At 42.5% G+C, this 25,623-nt stretch overlaps 1 protein-coding gene across 1 annotated transcript; it reads right to left on the reverse strand.

The window, feature by feature from the left end:
• Positions 1-12,247: 12,247 nt before the first annotated feature.
• On the reverse strand, positions 12,248-25,455 carry LOC139105557 (sorting nexin-8). The gene is made up of 9 exons (XM_070661738.1): positions 25,133-25,455; positions 23,802-23,929; positions 18,435-18,567; positions 16,622-16,812; positions 16,321-16,438; positions 15,680-16,139; positions 15,302-15,518; positions 14,831-15,019; positions 12,248-14,530 (listed from the first exon to the last, which is right to left on the reverse strand). The coding sequence occupies exons 1-9, from the start codon at positions 25,155-25,157 to the stop codon at positions 14,447-14,449; spliced, it is 1,545 nt and encodes a 514-aa protein (XP_070517839.1). The 5' UTR covers positions 25,158-25,455; the 3' UTR covers positions 12,248-14,446.
• Positions 25,456-25,623: the final 168 nt, after the last annotated feature.

Genomic DNA, 25,623 nt, shown 5'->3' on the forward strand with positions numbered 1-25,623 from the left:
TAATTCACTCCCGCGTTTCCGCCCGCTAACTCCCCAGACGCTTCTATCGACGACTTGGTCGCCGCACGTCGATGAAACACCCAATGTGATGCAATTGACGAGAGATAAAAAAAAAATAAAACGGAAAGCGAGGGAGAAAGAAAAATAAGAAGCGCGGGAATGAAAGATGCGAAAGACCGGAAGAGTAAAGCAGAAACGCGGACAAGAGGTGACAATTAAAGGTAAGAGGACGTGCACGAGCGCGTAAAGTCATTAGCCTTAATTGGAGTGCGCCGCTCTGCTGTCAGCCGTTGAATGGGTGACATACGTTTCGCGATATGTCCCGTCGTTTGCGAGAGAAAGACAGAGGTTGCGGGACAGCGGGGAAACGTGGTCGCGGGGGGGAGCGAGGCGCGACAGATGGAAAGGTGGAATGGCATAGAGAGAACCGTCCGGTACCGGTCTGCGGCCATTGATTTTGCCCGTATGCAGTTGCACATGCAACCTCCATGTGTATACATCCCTCTTGGCCAAGTCGTTTTGTCGGGCTCGCGCGAGCGAGCGAACGCCGCAATTAATTAAGCCTCCGTGCAATTTATATCGGCATTATACGCGCTGTTTTGCGTGCAAAAACCATTTACCGCGCACTCCCGATTGCCTTCCCGTTCTCACCGGCAACAACAACAACAGCGGACCGAAGTCGCGGTTTTGCGCGACCCGAGATCGTTATCGATACAACAATTGGGTCTAAATAGATGCGTAATATGCTCTCAAAATGCGTTCTAAAGTTACGAAACTTATATCGGTATTTATAAATGAAGAGGAGATGGTAACATATAATATATTCTAAAATTACATGGTATTATATTCTGAAATAATCGATTTTATATTATACATATCTATATATGTATATAACGAAAAAAGGCAACTAAATTTGATAAAAAGAAATTTCATGTCTATTTCTCTTACGAAATTTCAATTCTTATATTTTCCGGCTTCGAAAAATTAAGCTACGAATAAAAATTCTGTGATATTAAAACTGGAGCAAAATGAATATTTAACTTTCCTAACGCAAAGATATCGCGTTTAATATCAACGTAAAATGAAAGCCGACTTTAGGTGTAAATATGAGAATCTTACGCTACAGATTTTATAACCTTTAGAGATTTTTAATATCCTTTGTAATAAAAAAAAAAAAGTTTAATTATAGAACCAATTTGAGAGACAATTATTTATTGGACGAATTTAAGGAATCGTTGCTATCAGAATGTTGAATAAAATCCCCAAAAAAAAAGAAATTTCTTCTCTTTGAATTCTATTTTACGTTTTCTGATAAATATATTTTACATCTTTTTACTACCTTCTCCTATTGCCACTTAAAAAATCGCGATTTCCTTGTTAACGTTGTTAGTTGCCCATTTCAATTCTCGAAATGTTATTATGTTATTAATTAGAAAGGATTTTAACGTAAAATGTTCGCACATTATACACCCGATGGTGGACGCAACGCGTCAAAATGATTCCGATAATGCAGTCGCGCGCATTTCTGCGCTCGGCTTCCAATATGCTGCGAGCAGATGGATAGATTTGACCGCGGGAATAATGCGTGCGCCGCCGTTAATTTTGATGGATAAGCACGAATGCGTGCGAGTCCGTGATTCACGAATCACATGCCGCGTTATCCGCCGTGCTCCACCGGAATAACGCCGTATTGAGGGACTAACGTCAACGAGCCGATCGATCTCCCTTTTGCGTTCCTCGCAACATTTTTCCCAGTCTCGCGCGTATATTAAATATTATATTGAGCATATCTCGCATACATTAAATTTATCTCGCTGGCGCGCGTCTACGGTTTTCTCTAAGCTTCAACTCGGCACCATCAGGATGAATGAATAAACTTTGGTGCTCACTTGTCATATTGCTTTTCCACCCGAGCTCGCGGCGGATTTTATCAAGCTCTCGCCAGACAAATGGCAAGCAAATATCCTCGTCGGACTTAACCAACGTAGGGATAAAAGGAACCTTGCGATATTACATCCAAGTCTCCTTTTTAGAAGTGACCTTTCGTGAATCACGGTACGGGAAATTGTATCAAGAGTAAAGGTCGACGATGTACACGACAGGAATTGCGAACACATACCTAAGTCCCGTTGCTCGAGATAAGCGTACGACTTTTTTCTGACATAAACGATCGCAAGGGGTGTATTATATTCTGTTTATAGGCTATCGGGTTAAAATACGCTGAGGTCTCGTTTTTTTTTTTTTTGTCGACACCAGAAAGTTTTTTCACGAGATCTGACGTTGAAATTCTAAGCATGTAACATGTCGCACAGCGGATGGAAAATACATTTTTAATTTATTAAAAAAATAAAAAATACCTCCGCAAATTAATAGCCGATTGCTCGCGAAATTTATTCCATTGTTCGCTCAACTATTATAAACCATTCTGCTTTAATTCCTGCCGATACGATGGAGATTATCAGGAATCGATTACCGGGTTAATCGCGTGTCGACCGTGTGACACGGTAATAAGGAAAAATCTCAAAACCGACGTGCACGCGTGGGTTCCCGTAATTAGAAAAAGAGATACAAGGTTCGGCTCTATTGCTGCCCGTTGGAATTCGCTCGCCTGGCGCTCTCAAAGGCCTTTCTTCTTTCACCGTTACGTTACGGCGAAATGGGCGGACGGCTACGAAATAGCCGTTGCGCTTCTTCTCGCGCGCCGTTTTCTTTTGTATATAGCCAGGCCGTTGAGGATATTTACACGAGGGATTCTTATCGAGGCGCGGCGGAGAATCGCGGGTTCCAGAGGGTTGCATCGCCTCCGCATCCGGAGTCGTTGCCGCGACGTACGAGCCGATACGAGCCCCGATACGGCTCGCCACATTCTTACGCCGGATACCGCGAACGAGCGCGCGTTATTCGATATTACGCGGTCGTACGCCGCGAAACGACTTCCGCCGATCACGATTGGCGACGGGCACCGAAAAAACGATGCGCTCTTGCGTATACGCTTTTTTTTACGGTGTGAAACTCCGTAAATAAAAAAAGAGAGGAAAAAAACATTGATGCGTCGAAACGACCGCGCTGTCGCGTTTTTACGATCCGCGACGTTTGCGCGCCTACAGTTTTGACGGCCCGTTTTTCGCGCCACTCATTTTTCAAAATCGTTACGTTCGCACGAGATAATTATTTACACGCGATGGATGAGAACAGCGCAGCGTGTCGCATCGGTCAGCCAAAATCGCGAGCAATTTTTTCCGAAACGTCTGTAGAATTTCCATCCGCTTAAATTCGATTAACAGTTGATATTCGAATGAAAAATTTTGATAATCAACTAATGATTAAAACAAAATTGCGAAATGCAGCGATAATCAATTTCGTATTATGTTTTATAAAAGCTTGAACACGATTGATGCAACTTATTGTTTATTCACGCGCATAAATTAAAAAGAAAGTGCGACATTTATAATCTCGACAAAAATATATTTGTATATTTAATCAATCTTAATTTACATGCGTTTTAAGAAATTTATATAAATTAAAATAAAAAAAAACGCATTTAAAAATGCATGTATATGTATATACGGTAGCTCGTGTTATCTCTCCGTTTTTTTTAATATAAATAATGTATAGAATTTTACCATTTATCGTATTCGTCATTTCAAAAGAGACAACCAAGATTACATATGTGTATACATATATCTACTGGGTATTATTTAAAAAATAAAGATACATATATTATAGAATTTCCTAATCGCTATTTCAAATCCATTTCATAGAAATGATAGTGATTACCGCACATATATATATATATATATTATATTAATGCTATTCATTGCATCGAACTTGATGCGTTTCCGTGATTACGTCGAGCCAGTTGCACAATAACAATTGACGATTAACAATTCAGATAAATTGGAAATTTCGATGAATCGCGCGATAGTGCAGGATGCTGGATGGGAAGCCCGACGCTTGGAATAGGTTGTTACTACTATTGTCGGTATCTAACTAAAAGTTGCAGTATTTAACGGGCCATTGCGCCACGAGGGCGCATTACTTTTGCTAACGACGTCTCGTGTGGGAATTTAGATATTCCCGTTGCTTTTCGCGAAACTGAAAATTCCCTTGTCCCCGGAATGCGTTTGAAATCGTGCGACGCAGCGGCGCACAAAACCGAACGTGTCGCTTGCAAATGCAAAGCGATAAAGTAAAATGTCATGTCGAGTACCTCAGAAGTTGCGCGCTACCTGCGAAGTGCGCGAGCGATAGAAACTAAAATTATCGTTGTTTCGATGCCAACGCGAATAATCTTTGTATTTTATTCAAAAAAAAAAAAAAAAAAAATTGTAAAAAGAACTAAAACGGATCTTTTTTTGCAAATAAAGTTACATTCGTAAATGAAGGAAACGGAAATTAAATTGAAGCTTTAATTCGGAGCTTAATTTATTAAGACGTTGCGCGTTGAGTATTAAAGTGGAAATGAAAGATGATGACGTTCGATGAAACTTTTGGTTAATTCAATCCGCGCGAATGACAATACATTGTGTTGAAACGTAAATTATTTAAATAAATTCTCGTTAAAGCGAGATCGCTAATCCTATTTCAAGTTTTTCGCTGGCTCTGGAGGATAAACTCGTCAAACGCGAAATGTTTAAAGCGGGAAACGTTAATAATAAAGGCTTCATTTCGTTTCGTTATAGTTAGCCGTAATATGTAGTTTGCTGTCGCGTTCCGCGTAAATGGAAAAGTTGGGACGGAGCATAGACGTTCACGTAGCCGTAGGAAAATTTCGCGCGGTGCTTAATCAAGCATATAAATTGCGGCAATGTAATCGAAGCGTCGCACAATATGGATTTACGGTAATAGAAGATGTTATCACGCTTGAAGCGCGTCATTAAATCGAGCATTCTCGTCAATAAATACAGAGTTTATCCTCGGTGTATAAATTGTTCGATATAATTTGCGCAACAATTTTGCATCCAATTAATGGCGTACGAATTAAGGCTTGCAGATTACACATTTTAATGGTATAAAAGCTCAAAGACGTTTAACCTGCTTCTTAACTGCTCGTAACTTTCGCGCATTATTCGCATAATCCCTGCATAGCGGACAGGAATATGGTAAATTAGTACTTTGCCCTTTGCATACTTTGTCCGTTCAGCGCCTTCATTAACTGCGAGAGAAATCGCAAGTATAATTACTTTGGTAAAGAACCTTAAGACAGAAAGAACTAAGGACAGAGCGGAACAAGATTTACGTCAACTTTACACAATCACGAAATTTCAGCCCTCTGTTATACCTTTTTCTATTATAATTTTAAGCCCCCCAACGTTATTTCTATAAAGTTTCAGATTAAACTTTTTAAATTCCTAAATATAAAATTTTCTTTGACGATTTCCATTTCGTTAAACGCTCGAAGAATTATTTTTCTCATAAGATCGGAAATGTTCGAGTGAACGATTCCTCGGTTCTTGAATCTTTAAATTAATCATCCTTGAACGTCTGACTCTGATATTTTTCCTTGGAATCTTAAATAGCGATTGGCGCGTTTTTTTTAATCCGCAAATTTACGTATTTTGCATTTGAATTATTCATGGAAATATTCACATTCTGAAATTTCACTCGAATATTCCGTTTCCGAACGAGAACTAATTACGTTCTGAATGGATCGCACGTCGCGCTCCTTCGCCTTTACAGCCAAGTGTACAGTGATGTAAAGGAGTTTACTAGTCGAACATTTTACACGCGGCTGCGCAAGACGCTCTCGAGATAACATAATATCTAGCCTCTTGCACGGGTCGTGTCACTAGACGCGCGTAAATACGTGTGCGCGCCTCTAAATGTATACGTGAGGAATATATCGCGCGTTTTCTCGGTCTCAAGGAGGCCGAGAGGCGGGCGGCTCGTAATGTCTAGCGTTAATTTGCACGATGGCCTTAGCGGTGGACTTAGAACATCGTAATTTACGAAATACGCCTGGCGATAAATGTACCACAATTAAGCGTTGCGTATTATGCTGTTCCTATCGCCGTGCCGGGGGTTCGAGTTTGTGCACACATAACGACGGAATATTACTTTTGATTAACCGGCTTCTTACCGGACTGCGAACGCCACGAAATCAGGTCGCGCTAACGCCTCGCGCCTGCCTGTGCCGGCCGCTTGCGCATTAATATGAAGAGCGTGTCACCCCAATTTCTTACCGCGCGTGCCGTTGCTGCAAAATGACTCTCGCACGGCTTTTAAAGAATGCATCGTGCTGTACACATTACAAGCGAGTTTATTCGCTACCGTATTGAATTATACAGAACGTCCGGCCGACCCAGCTTCCGCGCGAGGGAAAGGTTTCGAATATCATCCCTTCCGAGTTTTGCGCATGCTATAATTTACTCAGAATTTCATATACATTACAGATTATTATCTTAATTGCTTCTCCTTTTATCAATTTTTTACATGTATTATTACTCTTTTTTTTTCATATTTTTTTAAAGAGACTTACGTGCTATCTGTACTTCAGTAATAGAAACTATTGGTGGTTTTTGCGTTAAAAATACGTGATGGCGTAATTTTCTCTACATTAATTTCACAATGCACCCTCGTTTTGCTCGTTCTCTTTATTGTCTCGCATTCTGTCGCTAATATATCTCCTCTAAGCGGTAAATTTCACGAACGAGTTATCGATGGAGGGAAATAATAAAATATCCTGACGAGTTAAACAAAGGTAATATAGGCCGTGCGGGTTTTCAGCGTGAAAGTTACGGATGAACTAGTTCCTCCGTACAGCTTCCCGAAATCAGGTCACCGTGAGGATGGTTCCATGCCAAGGGTGAACATATCGAAGTGATAAAACTGGTTGAACTCCATTAGCTCCGCCTTCGATTGAATTTGCAGGAGTCAAACAACGGAAGCTATCGTATTTATTTCAAACGAGTGACAATTCGAGGCTCGAATAACACCGAGATGTGTTACCCAGATTATAATCACCGAGCCGATTAAAAGCATTTAATTTAAACGCTATACTTTGTTATCGTTTGATTAATTCTTTGTATAGAATGTTCGAATCATAGATAGCGTGAAAATTTTTTGAAAGATTTGCAAAGTATCTGCTAAGGTAACGTCTCGGTATTTATTATACGCCGCTTTGAAAAGCCGTCATTCGTCCGAATTGTAATTTTACTGGGCGTAACGAAAAACTATCGACTTCGAAACAACGGCTATTTGTCTTAGTTGAAATTCCACTGTCTGCGACTGAAAGGCTTGCGCGAGATAGGTAGGTTCTCGCGTGTATTCCAGTCTACGGGACGTGACTCGCGCTTTCCGCCGCGGGTTTATACCTTAGCGTATTGCCGATGCAACGTACACGACTTACGTTCATGCGCTTTAGTTTCAGATGCGTGCATTCTCTCCGTTTCTTTCTCCTTGCTTCCCTCCGCCCTTTCACCTCTTTCTCTCGCCGCGTGGGCGAGGGAAAAGGGGGGTCGTGTTTTGCAACAGGGTGTTCTTCTCGGCACAATGCTGACGTACAGCTAGGGCGGGGCGAAATGCAGCGGAGAAGACGAAGTCAGTCCGAGAGGTGGGTGATGGAAAGCACGAAAAAGAGGGTAGAGCCGTGCATGGTCCACGCCGGGGTGGATTCTGTGCTCGTGAAATAGTCGCTAATGCTTATCGATCCCCGGCAACCCGCTATCTTTCTCCCGCCAGCCGTCGCGTCTCCCTTTCGCCTTCGCCGTTTTTCTCCGCGCTCTCGTCCATCTTTTTCTACTCCGTATGCACGCGAGAAGCAATGAAAAGCGAAGGACAGAGGGATAAAGTAGAAGGAAGAGAGAGAAGGACGACGAGGCAGACCATCTTCTCTTCTTTTTTCCAATTTTTCCCTTTACGGGATAAATATCTCTTTTTTTTTTTTTTTTTTATTACGCAGATTACTTCGCGATCGTTTTTGCGTGCAATTACGTTCAGTTTAGAGCGGTATAATCCAAATGTGCGGATATTATTAGAAAACTCGTTTGTTTTGTGTTATCGAGAAAGAGAGAAAAAAAAGAAAAGTTTGCAAAAAAAAAAAAAGAAATACGGGAAAACATTTCAAACCACTCGAGTCTCATTGTTGTTTGTGCCTTCCGCTACATTTCGAAGGAATTTGTTACGAGAATCAATGTCGAGCGCACTGGCTAAGACGGCTCCGGAAATCTGATATGCAAATCCACCGTTACCCGATAACGTAAGATATCCTGCGGTAATGACGCTACAAGCTGTACAATAATGATCGATGTCTGAGTAATTTATGAGCCGAGCGGGGTAATTATGCCAATCGCGTTATTTTTTTTTTTTTTTTTGTGCATACTTATGCATCCCTTGCGATACCTCCCGTATCAATAATCATAATTGATTCGGGATGCAGTTCTCTCTTCTCTTCGGGTTTTTTTTTTTTATTTTTTGTTTTTTTAATTTTTCGCGAAATAAAGCAAAATTATTTAACCCATTTATCACATTGACGATGCAGCCCCGTTCGATTCCATTTTACAATATTACTTTCGATAATATTGTCACCATGTCGGTTACAGTCTATATTTATCGCAATCTATACCCTATGCCCTTCGCTTCTGTTCAAGAAGCGTACTTTAACAAGCGATTACGGTAAACTTGAAGTGCGCTGTCAGCCCGATAGCGCGGGTAGATTATTCAATAATATCGGATATACGTCTGCTTAACTAAGAGCGAAGTGGGATATGATGATAAATATGCCACATTGGCTTTTGACGTTGAGAGACGCGCGCTTTTCCCATTTATTTTCACATTCAGGTGAATTTACTGTCTCCAGTTTCGCGATCGTACGTACTTCCTTTAAGCCGATACGCGGTATATTGTGCAACCATGAAAAATGATTCGTACGCTATATTTCTAAGGCGCTGCGTTTTCGCATTCAAATCGCTAGCGCGAGTCAGCCTCGGGGGGCGAAATCGTGTCTTCCGAATGGCCTGATTAATCGTTGGAGAATCAAGCAAATTCATGGCTTTGACGTGCACACCTTTTACATGTATTACGTGGATAGTAACCTTTTGACACGTGAAACCGTATGGAGGTATTTTTAGGCACTATGATATTTAGATTATGGCCTTTGTAACCCGTTGATAGTGTGTTTTATTTAGCCCTTAGGCGCAGTAAGGCGTCATATCCCATAGGCTACCTCTTGCACAGGTTTCCGCTCTTTTTAGCTTTATCTTGAAATATTTTATCACTTGCATTTTACGCAAATCTTTAATTTGTTTATATTAGCTTTACTGCTAATTTCCGTCGTTGTCTTCACGCACGTAAAGCAACTGCGTCTTCAAAGCGACAGACAGTAACTTAACTGCTGAAAAACCGATGCGTTATAGACGACATGGCGAGGTTTATTTTCGCGGCGTAACATAGAATAGAGAACACCGGGATGGGCGCTTTAAATTTTCTGGAGGCAGCAACATCCTTCCGGTGAAACAGGTCGACAATAAAAATCCGACGCACCAAATGTAAAACCGGGCAGGGGAGATCGTCAGTGTCCAGCGAGAGGGATAACCCTTTGCCTCCGCGTCTCTTCTCTTTCCCCTTTTCCCCACCTTTTTTGCGATGCACCTTCGCCGAATACGAATTTTGCACGATTCGCTCTTGACGAATCATTCCAGACGAATTATGCGCGATCTACATGGTACGAATTTCCCGTTCGGACACGTTGTCGGGAGTGAATTTATCCAACGCAATGCAGATATTCTACCGCGATATTAGCACAGTTAGAGATATCGTTTAAACATTTCGAAATGAAGATATATGAGATAGATTATGGAATCCGCATGCTAAACCGCATAAATAATTTTGCACTAATTGCCGCACGTCTAACGTATTATGATTTACATGAATCTTAATAGAATCGTAATGCCCTAGTGAAGTAAAGCTTTCTTATGCTTCTTGCACGGGCCTGCTACATAAAATTAAATCAAGTGACGCAATAGCTACTTTCACGGTCAGGTATCTTTATTTCGTCGATTATTCCCGGTGATACGACGCAGATAGTAATCGATCCGAAAAATAATAGAATACTCTTTCAGGGCTAACGCGAAACATGGAGTTATCCCTGCGACGTAACATGCGTCAAATTTCGCGAGCAATTTGATTGAATACGAATAAAATTCTATTATCCCAATGATTTTACAATTGTTTTTTGAGACCATCGCTTATGCGATCCGCTCCGCTTCGGATTTCACGACCGGTAAATTCGGCTTAAATTATCGCTCACTGTTTTGTAAAACTCCCGCAGCCGTTCTTTCCCAGCCGCCGTTGTGACTCCCGCCAGCAAATTTCACGTGCGCAATATACGAAAGTACGAAGATTGCAAAATTTTGCCGTCGACCGCCGAGTCGTTCGTGAAAATCCGGCAAAATAAAACGAATGGATACGCAACTTATCCGCGACGCGTATCGAGCAATACTTAACACGTGTGAAGATTTCCTTCGAGATGCAATCGAAATATTCACGAAATCCGTTATCGAACATGCTGCTCGGGATCGGGCTAATTCTTCCGCGGCTGTTATCGCGCGCGGCAATCTCAATTTGCAAACTTTAACGCCCATCGCTCCGAACGGAGAAAGGAAATTTATCGAATTGATGAGTCGATGGTAGCCGGTTGACAACAAATCGCGCCTAATCGCACGAATGGAACAACCATTGTGCCGCGTTAATGCGATTTCGCTCGCCTATATCTGTTCTACCGTTCCACCGGAAGCAAGAAACCTGCTAAGTCAATTTTAACGAATAGAGGATTCTGATCGAGTTTAATCGCGCACGTGCCGGCAACGGTAACGTACCGCTTTTACCAGACAAAACATCTCTGCTCCGGATAAACAGGCTTACATCTAATTGCGCTCCTTCTCACTGCGTACATACGTCCAATTGTAAATGCGCAACTTTAATCGTATCATCTCCTTATGCAGCAGCGCGAAATCCTGCAAACGAGATGCGCGAATAGGAGCAGCGAGCGCGGGAGAGAAAAAAAAAAGGAGAGCTCGTCAAAGAGAATCCTCTTAACGAGCCGCATTTGCCTGGCCGGTCGCGGATAACGAGACGGTTCTACATCTTGTATTTCGGTGTGGCACGCGTGAGCCTATAATTCCACGATGCCGAATAACCGCGGAAGTTCGTCTTTTAACGCGAGATCGTAGCTGAAAGACAAGTGGAGAAAATTATGTCTCTGAGAAGAAAATTTAACTTTTTAATTAGTTACGTAATTCTCTTTTTGCGCCACGCTGCGAAACTCGACGCGTCTACATCTTAGGCCGCAACTTGGTTTCATTTTTCGGTCATAATTTAAAAAATTTGTCCCAATATCGCATTGTTATACATACGTATTTAATCCCCGTGCGTTTCTGTATTACGTGCATGAAACGATTAAGGAAAATAGCTATCGCAATTATAAAAACAAACATTTTTAATTAAAAAGAAAATTAGCGAAACTGTCACGTTAATTTTTCATATCCCGTGTCGCGCGCTGCTCGTAGGGTGGAATAACACGAAGATAAACAGATTATTAAAGGCAAAGGCCAATTAAGAGACGCGCAATTTGAAATGTAACTACGTGTCTGATGAAATTTGGATTGTTTCAATGTTCGCGCGTTTCTAGGACAAGGTAAACATGTACGAGCGGGAACGAAAATCGGGAGGTACAAGCGACTGGGCTATTCTTCTTCGCGTCTTCGGAAAGAGTATTCTATTTAGGCAACCGAATTAAGAGCCTAGACGGGATGGTGCGAGGAGTAACGCGAACAGACAGCGCCGTCGGGAGCGATGGGGTGCACAAAGGAGGTGAATTAGTCAGATGGCCTTAGGCATCTAATTAACGCGTCGCGCTTCGCCACCGGCTCCTCCGCGCTTCTCCTTGTCTCTTGTGAAAACTTGGTCGCGACGCGTCGGCGCTCTTCCCGTCACCGGAATTTCTTCGGCGCCGGCGGAAGAACCGAAGCACGCGCACACACGCGCGCGGAGTAACGCGTGATTCACAAAGCACGCACGCACGCGGGAAAAGAAACAAAGTAGCCGGTATTGTCGGAGAAAATTGCCTCTGCAATGTTCAGTAGCCCCGTCCCTTCTATCCATACCCTTCCGTTCTGGACGATTCCTCGACGGCGAGGACGCACGCGGGGGAGGAAAGCTCGTTTACTCTCGAATTCTCAATTGCTTGCCGAGGACGGAACGTTATCTGATGATGTTGACATTCAAGTGCGACGGAAGAGCTCTCCTGCGACGGTCGGAGGGTTTTTCTGCCGTAGAACCGGTTGAGGATCGCGTTGCGGCTGCCAATCAATGTCGAATTGCAACGCTAATTACGTTCCGTCCAAACGGATGATTTTTGCGGATTAATAGGATTACTATCGACGTATTACAGATTGTCGCTCGTATAATAGTATTCATTATTTATTCGTGTTACAGTAGGTATTTTGAACTTTTAGGCAGCTCAATTCGTTCGCGTTACATCGCTTTGGAATTTCAAATGCGTTTCAATGTAAAAAAAAAAAAAAAAAATTACGATATTTCTTGTAAAAGAGAGAAACGATTAATTCGCTATACTTGTAAAATATAACAATGTCTTTTTCTGGAAGACAATTTGAGCTTCTTGGATATCCGTCCAACGCATCAATTTGCGCTACGAAGCCTCCGACAGGAGTCGTTTCGCGAAGAAATGTCGGAGGCAAACGTTCCTTCCACCCGAGCGAAGCTCGAACGTTATTCTCTCGGCAGATTGGGGTACGTAGAAGAGAAAGGGTCGGTTAACCGTCTTTAATCTAAAATGCTGGACGTTCAAAGAGCATTACGCGGCCCCCGTCCATCGCGCTAGACAAGGAGCGAGGATGCTCAATGAAGCTTTTACGGACCTTATTTCGAATTGATGTGCGCGCGGATACGACTCACATTCGGCTGGTCCCGCGTTTACGAGGGGCTGTTAGCTCTGCGTGTCGTCGGTTCTTACAAATTGCCACTCTGACGACCCAGCAATAATTAACATTTCGCGGTGACGTGTGCTTTGTGATGTAAGACGAGCGCGAAGAACAAGAGTTTCTTTCAACAAAGTTGCGTAAAATTTTGAGCTTTTTTTTATTTTATTCGAGATTAAATTTATTATTAATTTACATTAATAGCGCATGCATCTATTAAAAGCTTATCAAGTTCTCTGAATTTTTTTTTTATTAAAAATGAGCAAAAGGTAGCCCATTCGGCTGGAGATCTCTGAATTTCAACGAGATCCTCGTGCCGACATCTGTGACGTCGTAGTTTAAGCTGGTATAGCGAGCTACATTATCTTCTAAAATAACACGTACCTTGAAAATCCGCTGTTTTGAATTCCAGCCATGTAACAGTGTAGCGATTGGATATTTGCATAATTATGGAAAAATATGCTGTGTATCTTGAGCATTTTGGACATCATGAATTTATTACAGTGGACCGTCATGATAAACATGACTTCAACGTTGATAAGGACGCTACTTTTCGATATTTGCGCGTTAAATATTCATCGAAATAATTACTACGCTCAAATTTTTCAAGCCGGAAGAAAAATAAAAGACGTATTTTTACAATAACAATATATTTCATCACCATTATGTTATAAACATGAGTGTCATGCAAGATGTCTCAGAAATGTCGTCAGTTTGTAGACTTCTTAATATCTTGAAATTCAGTTCCCCTTTCTCAGAAAGCCTGATTCGTTGTGAGCATCAAGATTTTCATATTAAATGTCACGGCAATTAAACGAATAAAATAAAAAAAAAAAAAAAAAAAAACACTTTAGACGACTTTATATACATACATAATACATGGGAAGTATCCACGGTCAACGTGGCACGCATAAAAGATTCCCAGACTGTTCAGATGTATACGTACATACGGAATGAATATAATTTCTCTTGCAAGATGTTCGAGTTAAAATATCTATTTATTGTTACGTCCGGTCCGAAGCAATTCGGGGGCGAGCGCAGCAATATTACAATCATTCAGGCACTCTTCGCGCGTCGATGCGACACGTGTATATACAACCTACAAGTTCTTATGTACAGCGATTTAACAATTGCAATTAGAAAGTTAGAAATATTTTCGGTTCATAAAATATATTAAGTACACAACAGGGAATGTTTAAAACTTAAACGCGCTATACATACTCGAGATTCTTATGCTGTAATAATAAATGATAAATATCTGGTTAAAAATCGTGCGGTGATGCTTAATCACTTGATAATTCAAGAATATACAAACGCAAGAAATTATGCAGATACGGAATCGGTTATAGAATCTATGCGATCGACGTAAAACGACTGGAGATTCCGCATATTTTTCCTTCTCGTCCCTGAACAGCAATATCGTTGTCACGTTTACTTGAACTTGCATATAAGTTTCGGTTATCAATTATTTGGCAAAACGCTATGATATACGAAACTTTGCCGCCGTCGTGCTATCCCCCGTTGGATCCACTCGCTAACTTTTCAGGCAAACACTTTGTAATCGTTGGTTCGATTAGTTTCCACACTTCAGCCAACTGTAAAGAAATGTTCACATCAGCAAATATCTACCATAAATTTGATGATGTATGCGCGTGTGTTTAACATTAAAGATATTTGCTCAGCATTACGTGACAGGAAGTAATATAGCGTAACAAACGCAGCAGAACTGTATCGTAAAAAGAACATAAAGCTTCTCCGACATAAACATAAAAAAAAAAATTATGCAATAACTCACCGAGGCCTCTTCGATTCGTTTGCGTACGTTTGTAAAACGAATACGTTTGTTAATCAGGAAATATGCAATATTCAAGTTATCGAAAACCGATGATATTTACCTCGGAATGTCCACGAATCTGCACGCTCACGAGACTCTGTAGCACGGTGGCGAGGATCTCTAGGTGCGCGTGAACGAGCTGAGTCTCCATGTGCAGGCATAGAAGCGAGAAACAATTTCTCAATTCGACGTTGGCGATCACAGATTCCTGGGAGACCATTTTGTTCTCGAGATATTCGACGGTGTCGGCCTGAGGCATAGAACAGAAAATTGCGTGTATTATTCTCGAAGCTAGCGTGCGCCGCGCGTTCGCGAACTATGACGGATTGCGTAAGACCGCAGGAAGTTACTCTTACTCCTTACGACGGCGAATCTCCGTGATTTCTCAGATTACGCTACTTCGAGCTCGTCGAGTAATTATACAATTGCGACAACACGATTGTCGGTTAAATTACCGCGTCGATTATGGCCTGCGCGATGAACGCGCGACAGCTACGATTTACTGGTTAATAAACCTTAAGTAAGCACGTACGTCGGTACCGCGGATAACGCCTTGCATCTGCCGCTTCTTGAGAGACAGCATTGTAGACAGGGCGCGTTGATGGTCGGCGCTAACCCCTCGTTCGTGTCTTTCGCATAACATTCTGTGCGCGACTAAAATGTCAAGCAGGAGATTCAGCCTCTCGCAGACCATGGTCTCTTCTCTGACAGCTTGTTGCAGGGCTCTGGTCGACAGCAGGTTAAACTCTCTGAAATTTCCCGTTTATTGTACGCTTGAAAGTAATCGCGAGAGCTTAAAAATATAAATTCTAAAGTACGATATATATAAAAATATAAAAAACGAAAAAAATATAAGTCTCCGTCGCGTTTTTATTTTTATTATTTTTATTTTTTTTTTTTCAACTCTTACTTCGAAATTACGTGAAAGCCCTTTTTCATGTCTTGCCAAAGACTAGAACTGCCAGTGAGCCAGACGCCGGTGCCGTGCTGTTCCGCAGCCAAAGTGCTCAGCTGATTGCCTAGCTCGGCCATATCCACCGCGTAATTATGTGATCTGATCGCTAAGCTATCGGCAATATGCTTTAGTCGAGAAATCCCGAGGAGTATCACGCGTATCTGGTCGCGGCTGTTTGCAAATTCGGTCAGCGTTTCGGGTGGCATCAGCTCCTTCGCCCTTGATGACAGCTCAGAGGTGGCAAATTCGTCGGGCACGCGCCTAAACACCTCGCGAATCTTGTGTTGCGTTTCGTCGCCGGTGTACGTAAAGAAAAATTGCACGATCGGATCCTCGCTTACCACCGGATGACGAGCAATCAGTGTAAGAAACCGCAGGAGAGAGCGTCGTCTCTCTTCAAGAAATTGTGAATCCGCTGCGGGATGAGATTAAAAAAAAAATAGGCTTCTTAATTATTAAATTCGATTATTATTAATTGTAATATTTAATTATGTGGTAACATGTAGTACGAATAATTTTTTATCAATTTTTAATTAACTACGAAATTTCATAATTAATCTGAAATTTAACTGTTATTAATATGCGTATATATTTACCTCCTACGATTTTCTTCGGTGGTAACTTGGGGATCAATCTGTAGGGAAACCGGGCTAGAAGGAGATCGTACAACGACACGAAATCGTTGTAACGCCTGTAAACCACAGAGTTGAATCTCTGGAAATAAGAAATTTATCCGTGATGATGAAATAAACTCACTTTCTTTATTGCAGACATAATTTTTTTTTTTTTTTTTTTTTTTTTTACTTTCTATGATAGATAAGGTTTTATTGAAGCAACGATTAAATGACAGGGTTACATTCTGTCGTAAATTCGGACGAAAACGACTTCTAGTAATACCTTGCTGGCGACTTGATACTCCACGTGCTTCAGGAAGATGCCCTTCTTCTCGGGAACGAGGTTGACCTCGATAGTGTCCAGATTACAGATGTCCGAATACGTATGATTCAGCTTTGCGGGATTACCCCGGTGCAGCCTCTGCGCTAAAAGCGTCACTTCCGACAGATCTCCCAAAGCGGGAACGGGTAATTCTGCGAGCAAAAAAGACGTGGCTCTTTTTATTTTCGCGTATTTTTTAGATAAAATCATTTTTTTCTTTTTTTTTTTTAATTTTGATTCAGATATAAGTCGCGATTAAATACCTAAGTAGGATGTCCCAGGGTTAATGTGATAAAACTTTGTAAAGTTAAAACGAATTAAAATGCATATTTTCTCGGGAATATTTTATCTTTTCATTATTTTTGTTTTCTTCGTTTTGGTTGTATATTAATTTTTCTATTAATACTTTTTTTTTAATACTGAAAGCATCTTAATCTTTTTTATTGTCTCTTTCTGCTTCGTGCACGAACAGATCACAAAACGCTAGGCACTAGATCCGGCAATTCAACAGTTTCTCCGCTTTCGATATCGAGACCTCTCTATTTTCTTGGTACCGTTATTATCTCAAACGACAAATAAAAGCTAAATTGCGTCAACGAATTCGTCAATCGTCCGAGAAAAAAAAAAAAAAAAAAACAAGAACGCGTATTTTCTTTTCGTATATTCTTTTCGACGTGTTCCACTTTGCCGATTTTATACCGAGACGAGCAAGATCTCGCGGCATTGTTATTTTTACGCCTTGGTAAATAATCACCGTCGCAACCTCGATAACGAAGGAGTCTCCTAACCTCGTGATATCTTTACTGCGTACGTTCCCACAGTTTTACCATTCTCGACTCGACTTTCATAAAGTCACCTGCGTTCTGTGCATTTATAATTCAGTGTATAAAGAGAATGACCATGTCGTGCGATTTCAAATACAAAATAGTCCGCAAAGTTATTTTTGCACTAGGAGGAGATCGTTGAATTTTCTGAATCGTAAAGTGTAATTCGACAAATTAAATTAATGCAAATTCTGATAAAATAATCTTTTTCCTAATAGACGTTAAAGAACGAAAATCAGCGATCGGGGTATAATATAAACATAGATTGAAGCAGCGTTAAAATTAATTTCTTTATTAAAGAAATAATTATTTATGAATCGATTAACAGATAAAAAAAACAATGTACAATTCATAATGGTAAATACAATGGTAGGCGCAGTGGAATTCCAAGGTGTCAGCGCGATTTTCTTGAGTCGCGAGTGCGACTTTCTAGCGATAAGCAAAGCGGCAATGATTTTGCTGGTCATTGACTCTGGTAACGCCTACAGGTTTCTTGACGTGTCGCAGAAGCATGTTTGCGTATTATCTAAACACCTGTCCGATAATAGACTTATTCAAGACCTACTTTCATCGCAATCTATATACGGATCGTGTTAACGGAAGATCATTTGTATGTATACGGCTTCTTTTATTTGGGAAGCAAATTACTTGAGTTAAAAAGGATGTAAGATATACCGTAAGAATCGCTATAAAAAGCCGAAGCGGGGCTCAACGCGAATTCTTAATTACTACCTATTCTTGGCAGTAACGTTCGGCGTCTGCGACTTGAATTTGATCAATCAAAATTATCGCCGTTTATAGTTTTTATCGCGCAAAAGTATCTATTAAAAAATTAATTCGGCAAAACGTTGTTTCTTTATTAAAAAAAAAAAAAATCTTTTAATCTTTGCCTCGTAAAGCATTCGTTCAAATTCACTCGAGTTAAAAGTAGCGATTAAAATATGACTAACCTTGGGATTCGGAGTTTTCCAGCAGCTTGTCGCTCGGTTGCTTTCCTTGTTGAGCGAAGGCAACGAGAGCGAGACCCTTGTACAGTCCGCTTCTCGTAAGATAACCCGTCTTGCTGTCTACCAACTTCCATATCTGGGGAAAAAGGGAGAATTTTTTTAAGAGATTGCCCCGAGCACGTTTGACTCTTATCGTTAAAGGCAAATAATCTGAAAACATTTATCACGCGACCTGTCGTATTAAAATTCACAGGTAATGTGTAACGGCGATATAGTTTAATACGCGGCTCGAGAAACCGCTGGCGTTAATATTTACGCGATAGACTTCGTGCCCGAGTAACGACAGAACGGTGAATTCTCTGTGAGAGACGCCTAAGGATTAGGCCGTAAATGAAAGTAACTGCATTCCGAAGATTTTTCCACCATGCCGCACCATTACGTCGCTACTTCTATCCTCGCGCGTCACTGCACGATGTCCCTGTGTTGTCCCTTCTCCCTTTATCACCCTGGTAAAACCCTGACTACCTCTCTCGGTCCCTCGTCCCGCTGTACTCAAAGGAACCGCAATGACCAGAGTGCATGTGAACTCACGCTGAATACAAAAGTGCATCCAGAGGCGTAAATACAAAGAAAGGAAAGGTGCGTTCCTCTTTTCCTTCTTTCACAATTCGGAGAGATGCAGCAGCTAGCTTTTACGTCTCCAAATATTTTAGGAACAAGTTACGCGTCGGATAATAAATTGCATCAAAGTAGCAAGTTATAATAAATCTTTCGCAAGTGATAAATAACGATAGAATTAAATACATACGTGATTTAAAGTCGCTCCTACTTTGAACGAAAAATATATTTCCGGGATAACAATCTTGCGAAGGAACAAAAAAATGAAATAGAGAGCGTAATTGAAAAGAGCGAGACATCGTCTGCGCCATTGCGTGCATCCTCGCTTTCTCGCCATTCTCTTGAGCGTCGTTAAACTTTAATCGCCAATCAAGTTCAAGTCGAGAGGAGAGCTTGAGACAACAATAGATTGCCCATTCTGGTTACGTGTTCGAATCGCGAGTAAACAAGAATCGGGGTCGTGCGGAGTCGCGAAAGGTCTGTCGTCCGCACGTACGAATGCGTGATTCGTTCGTCGGAAAAATATAGAGTTCGTAAATAAGGGAGAAAATTGGTGAGAAGTAGCGCGAGTAGCGGAAGCATTCGTAGGCAAGAGTTGCATACGGAGAAGGAAAAAAAAAAAAATACAAGTATTCGTGGCGAAGCGTGAAGGAATAAGAGCAAGGGAGGAAAGATCGCTCATTTAACACGACGTGTGCACAGGTGTGCGAAATGTACGCAAATTTATTTTAATACGCCACGCAAACAGGTTTACGTGACGGAAAGAGGTGAAGCAGGTGAGAGATAGCAATATAGCACCGAGAGGTCTTATCTCATCCGCGAGACGTATCCACTTTGGAATGCTAAGTGCGAAAGCGGGCTCACCGTTATCGTAGCAGCGATATGGCCAAGAAAAGGAGAGAACGAAAATACCGAACGAATATTTTTGTGTAATCAGTGAATTACGTAACTCGTTACTCGACTTCGCAAACTGTATCTAGTCAATTAAACGTCTTCGATGCAACGCATGACGTTGATTAAAAAAAAAAATAGAAATACTCGACTCTTGTAGATATTTTTAGAATAGAGGGTGCTCTCGAGAGAACGTGGGAGTGCGCTGACATTCGTGTCAATGCAGTTCGATGCAACCGCACGAGCACAAAGACGGATATGACGCGCGTGTGAGAACCGCACGTGAACGAGGCTCTGTGTAACGAGAGAGTTCGTGTGTACTCACCGTCACGCAACATCTCTACGTAAGATAATTACGCGCGGCCACTGAATCGGCCGGCGCAACTCATCATCTCCCGTTTGCGTACTCGCGGTATGTAATCTGAAAAGACGATGCTCAAACATCCCGTCGCGAGCTGTAATGCCACGGCATCGCGCTCGAGACCCGCACATGTCCGACACGCGTCTCGTTTGGCCGTTTATTCGCGCAAAATTGCTCGACGCGAGAAGAACAATTATCCGCACGTACGAGTGACAAATGAAAAATCGTTTCGTTGACGATCAGACTTTTGAAGGAATTTTAAGTTTAACGCGAGACGCGCGAGAAGCGCGTTAAATATAACGCGTATCGCGCGAGAAACGAAAAACGGCCGATTTCAACCGGAGAGCGATTTTCGATATAAAAGTACCATACATTGCGTGCCAATGCGGAAGACGGCAATCAAACGATTTCACCTAGCAGGAAGACGACCCGCGTTAAAACGTGCCGGCTCCGCTGCTGCTGCGCGCCGCGCTTGTTTTCAGCGTGTGCATCACGTTGAAAATGGATATTAAAGTATGCGTGCAGATGTATCAGGCATACGTTAATTTATCGCACTTAAATGGGAGGTAGCGTGAAATTATAACTTCGGAATAAGTCTCCTCCGCAAAAGTCTGGAATGAGATTATTTCCTGCCGCCGTGATTTCGTTCTTTTCTCTCTCTTTGTACGGAATGAGAAAGTAACATAGATTCATCATCGCCACAGTGTTCTGACGTTTTTTAGCGATATCGCAATTCAGTCTGTTGCCTACTTTTTTTTTCGTGACACAAACGCATAATGGTGAACCCTATTTCATGATATTTTAAGATCTTGTACGACGGCACGTTAATCTTCTTGCTTTATTAGGAATTAATATTTATAATTTTTACTTTATCGAATTTATTCTCTTGAAAATGTAGATTACATATAAATCTTGAGACAACCTGTAGTTGGAATTGCCATTCTACTCGTGAACGAAACACCTCGGCGCGGCCCTGCGTAATGCTATTTTGATTGTGTTGTTAACACAATGAACGAGAGAACGGACACGGCGAGTGACGTCGCGATGCGATGTGATATTTCTAGGTGTCGCAGAGCCACGCTGTGCATTTCTGTAGAACCTTTTTCGAGATAGGCTCTCAATTTGCGTCATAAAATTTCTCCAGACTATCATATGCGTCTAAAAATAATGCGGGTGAATTAATATTTCAGTCGAACATCCTGTATTTCTGAAACTTTAACTTTAAACTCGACGGCAATTTTACGAGCGCGCACACATATTTAAGTGCCTAAATGTAATATTCAGAAACACGTACGTACATCAAGTAAACGATAAAATTATAATATAATTATGTATTTTTTTTTTTTTCACACAGCTACGAGCGAGTTACGTTAACGGAAGTTTTTAATGCGACTTAAATTCTGAAAATTACGTGATGCGGTAATTAAGAAATGTGGCTCGGTCGAATTATTTCGTACAGGAACGGTCTAAGCTCTCGTTCCCGGAGCTTATTTATCAAATTCATCAGGAATTTCCCGCCTAGTGCTTCACGCGACAGATATTAAATTTAAAATTGAAATTAAATTCGTAACTTTGTTTCGCGCCCGAAGCCAGAGTTCCTCCGTAAATGTCATTAATGCGGTAACTTTCCAAGACCGGGGAACTTTCCGTGAAATCTCCACGCGCGAATTCTGGAGTGTGCGATGAATACGGACAAATAAAAAGTGAGTAGGGCCGTTCGCGAGTATGTTGGAACCGCGTATGTGACGTTGTCGCGAGCGGCAGAGTGCACACGACGGTACAATTGACCCTGCCACATAATCTTGCATCATTATAAAGGGGCGTCCATGCGCGCTATCATGCGGGCGTGTTGTTAAAGATAAGACTCCGTCGATACGGCGCTTGGAATATTTTAATTAATTTTTAAAGCTACGTCCGTGTCGTGCGTTTACTATCGATACCGGCTTTTAAGAAAATTGAACGACAACGAAACCGAACGAGCATCGTTCCGATATGCAACGCGTGAAATAACGAAATAGACGTATTGGCGAAACTGGTTCGCGTTATCGCAGCCTTCGTTACGTAACGCGGAAATTAGAAAAATAATTGCCTAAACAAGATTTTTTTTAGGCCCCGCGTGAATATTGCAAGCGTCTACACGTTTTAGATACTTCGAATCTGAATATACTTATAAGCAAAGCCAAATGACACATTGGTACGAAACCGTAAATAGCTATGACACAGTATAAAATGACTGGTAAATAATTATAAAATTGGTTTGCTGGAATTTCTTACGCCACGCCGAGAGGCACAATTTCCAGAATTAATTACGTGCTTAGATAAGAGTGAAATAAATACCAGTAGCATCGGCAATGTTTAGAAATAGCAATTGGCTCGTCATTATCTCCGTTAAACGGCACGCCCGATCGCAAAGATTTTCCTCGAAAGAGTAAACGGCTGGAACGCGTATATGTACAATAAAACGAGAAGCGCTCCGCTCCGCTGCTGATCCAGCAAATTATCCTGTCAGTCGCAATGAGGTCCACGCGTTCCGAGACACGTTCTGTTCTTTCGCGACGTAAATCGCGAAGAGACGCGAGAAGGAAAACGTTAAGCGCTTCAACGGGATTACGGAAAGCCGGATTATGCAGATCGGCTGAAATTATTCTTTCCGACCCATCGCTCGAATAGCGACGATCGTTTGCGGGAATTTCTTCACCCTCGACGCGCCGCGTTCAAAGTTGACGCAAGGCATCGCGTTTACCACGTACATAATTGTCCCAATGACGTTTTTCCTACCTCTCGATTATCTTATCTTCGTCCATTAGCCACTCGCTTCGCGATGTCAGCCTCTGACACATACTTATTTAAATTTAGTCGATTATTTCCGAGTAGAAAGTCAAAGGATGATTGAATTAATTTTTTTTTTTTTCTTTCGTCGTACGCAATTATTTTAAGAAAAATCGCTAGAGAAAATCTTTATCGTGCGCCGCGTAGTCTCTCGATATACAACCTAAACGCAAACTTCGGTACGTAGAAATATTTTGCGCAACGCAGATAGAACGTAACACTAGTAAGTTCGTCTTGGGAAAGGTCGCGCGATACGTTAGAAACTGAAACCCGTGAGAGTACACCTGCCGCGTTTAAACTCGCTATCGGATTTACTCTACAAGGTAATGTATTTCTTCGTAACAGTCCGATGCCTCTTCCTTTCTCGCTCAAGCCCCTTCGTTCGTTTTACGAATAGATTTGCAAGTGAAAAATAAGAGAGACATCCTTATCGATGTATACAAGCGATTGATAAAAAAAAAATCGCACCGTGCGCGATCTTGTTTGCCTCACGATTTATAAATCGTAATCGAAACTACGTTAAACGTAACTGAGAATTATTCCCAAGATCGTCCCAAACATTCGTGCCGCATTTCACCGTTGTCTCCGATAGCGCGTAGAGATTTATCTGTAGTCGCACGTTGAAAGTAAGAAAATAGGATGAGGAAACAAATAGCGGGAGAGATTCGTACCTGATTGACGGTGGCACCGCTCAGCTGCGATTTGACGAGGAGGGACCTGAAGACCTCGAGTTTCACGTTTCCGTTGGTGGGCGAGCAGACCTTCTCGTAGACCTCTCTGTAGAACGCCGGTATAGAACCTGGGATACGTGCGGGAGAGAAACGTATGAGAGAAAGAGATAAAGCGATAGACAGGTCTCCCGGATGGAGTTCTCGTTCGCTCGCTCGCTAGCCGCTCGACGGCTATAACGAGGCCTTCGAGAGCCCGTTCCTAGCGCAGCGTCCGTTCTCGTCGGTCGCGCGTGACGAAATGCCGTGGAATACGTGCACGCGTTCGTATCGGGTCGGTCGTCCCGCGAACGAGCGTGGCTTTTGTTAAATGTAGCGGACTTTCTCCGCGTTTCTTGCGAGAAATCGCTCCCTACGGGAAATCCGACGCGCCGGATTTTCCTGAGAACGCGCCTCGCGGCCAATTAAATCCGATTCGGACCTGCGCGAAAACTTTCGTAAGACCGGAGGCCAATCGGTCGTCGCGGTCGATTATTCATGTCGACTTCGCGTAATTACAATTAGATCGCGGAGCTCAAAAGAATTTTGGAACGTAGAAGTAAATTTAATCGCGCGGAAAGGAATGGACGCTCAACGAGATCCTGAGATGAAGTCATCCCCGGAGCGATTATGAAACATCTCGTGCGTCATTAGTGCCGCGTTAACACAGGTACGCTAAAATAGTGCCTCCTCTCGACGGCAGTTTCAATTTAATCGGCACGCTTCGTCGGAAAGTCGAACTTGAAATCTTCCCCGTTTAAAGTTTATTAGCGGTACGGGAAAAAAAAATGAAAAAATCAGATGGTACTAAACAAATGATAGCGATATCAAACGCGCGCTGGTACCGTTATCGTCGTGGCCGCTGGCCACGCATACGGCATACGTCATTACGTCGCGGATGTCAAGGCGCTCTAAAGATCAGCTGATTACCGCGGCGCATCCCGGATACGCGATCCCAAGAGCGAAGGAAAAAAAAAAGAAAAAGGAGAAAGGGAGGAAGAGGAGGCCGGTATCTCCTGGTCGCAAAGTTCGTTCTCCCGTCGAGCGGAAGACGAGCGAGAGACGTCCGCCCGACGTGTCCCGTATTCTCATTGCGCCTGCATTGATAAGGAGATCGGGACATCCGGGGGAGAAGGACAGATGGAGAGAAACGCGGGGAAAGAGGGGGCGACCGAGTTTTTCGCGGCGACGCGATGCCGCGGCGACGGCGATCGCGACGAGAGAACCGGTTGACCTCGCGAGAGACCTTGTCACGGAGGCTGTTACAGAGCTCTCGAAGAAGGTTCATCATTTACCGAACGACAGATCGGTCGACGCCATGTTGGATCATCCGTATATCATCCGTGGATTATTCGCGCGGCGATCGGCAGCGGAGAAAAAGAGATAGAGAGAGAAGCGAGAGGAGAGAAAAAAAAAACACAGTCAGCTGTCGTCGAGTCGATCCTCCTGTAGGTCCAAGCGACGATTGACGTGCACCACGCCGCGATAATTGGAGTTCCGGTTCCGGTCGCGAACGATCTCGTTACGCGCGCACTTGCAACACTCTCGCGGAACGACGACGTTATGACACGTCAACGACAAATAGTGACGGAACGCGTAAGAAAAATAACCACGCAACACACGCTATCGCCGCGCGGCGAAAGACTAAAGACAGCAACGACGAGGACGCTGCGGCGCGCCGATCCTCGCCTCGTGCTCGCGCGATCGCGGCGTCTCGTCGCGGTGTCCGCTTGAAGCAACCACGTTGCAATGTTGTGCGTACGTGAAAGAAATACCTATGTATATC

The sequence above is a fragment of the Cardiocondyla obscurior genome, linkage group LG09 (assembly GCF_019399895.1).
Source record: "Cardiocondyla obscurior isolate alpha-2009 linkage group LG09, Cobs3.1, whole genome shotgun sequence".
In the NCBI taxonomy this organism is placed as follows: Eukaryota; Metazoa; Arthropoda; class Insecta; order Hymenoptera; family Formicidae; genus Cardiocondyla; species Cardiocondyla obscurior.

Excerpts from the sequence above, each read along its gene's own strand:
- LOC139105557 (XM_070661738.1), bottom strand. The coding sequence starts at position 25,157 with ATGGCGTCGACCGATCTGTCGTTCG. Across the intron at positions 18,568-23,801 it reads GCGGTGCCACCGTCAATCAG|ATATGGAAGTTGGTAGACAG; the intron begins GTACGAATCTCT and ends CTTTTTCCCCAG. Across the intron at positions 16,140-16,320 it reads ACCGAAGAAAATCGTAGGAG|CGGATTCACAATTTCTTGAA; the intron begins GTAAATATATAC and ends CTCATCCCGCAG.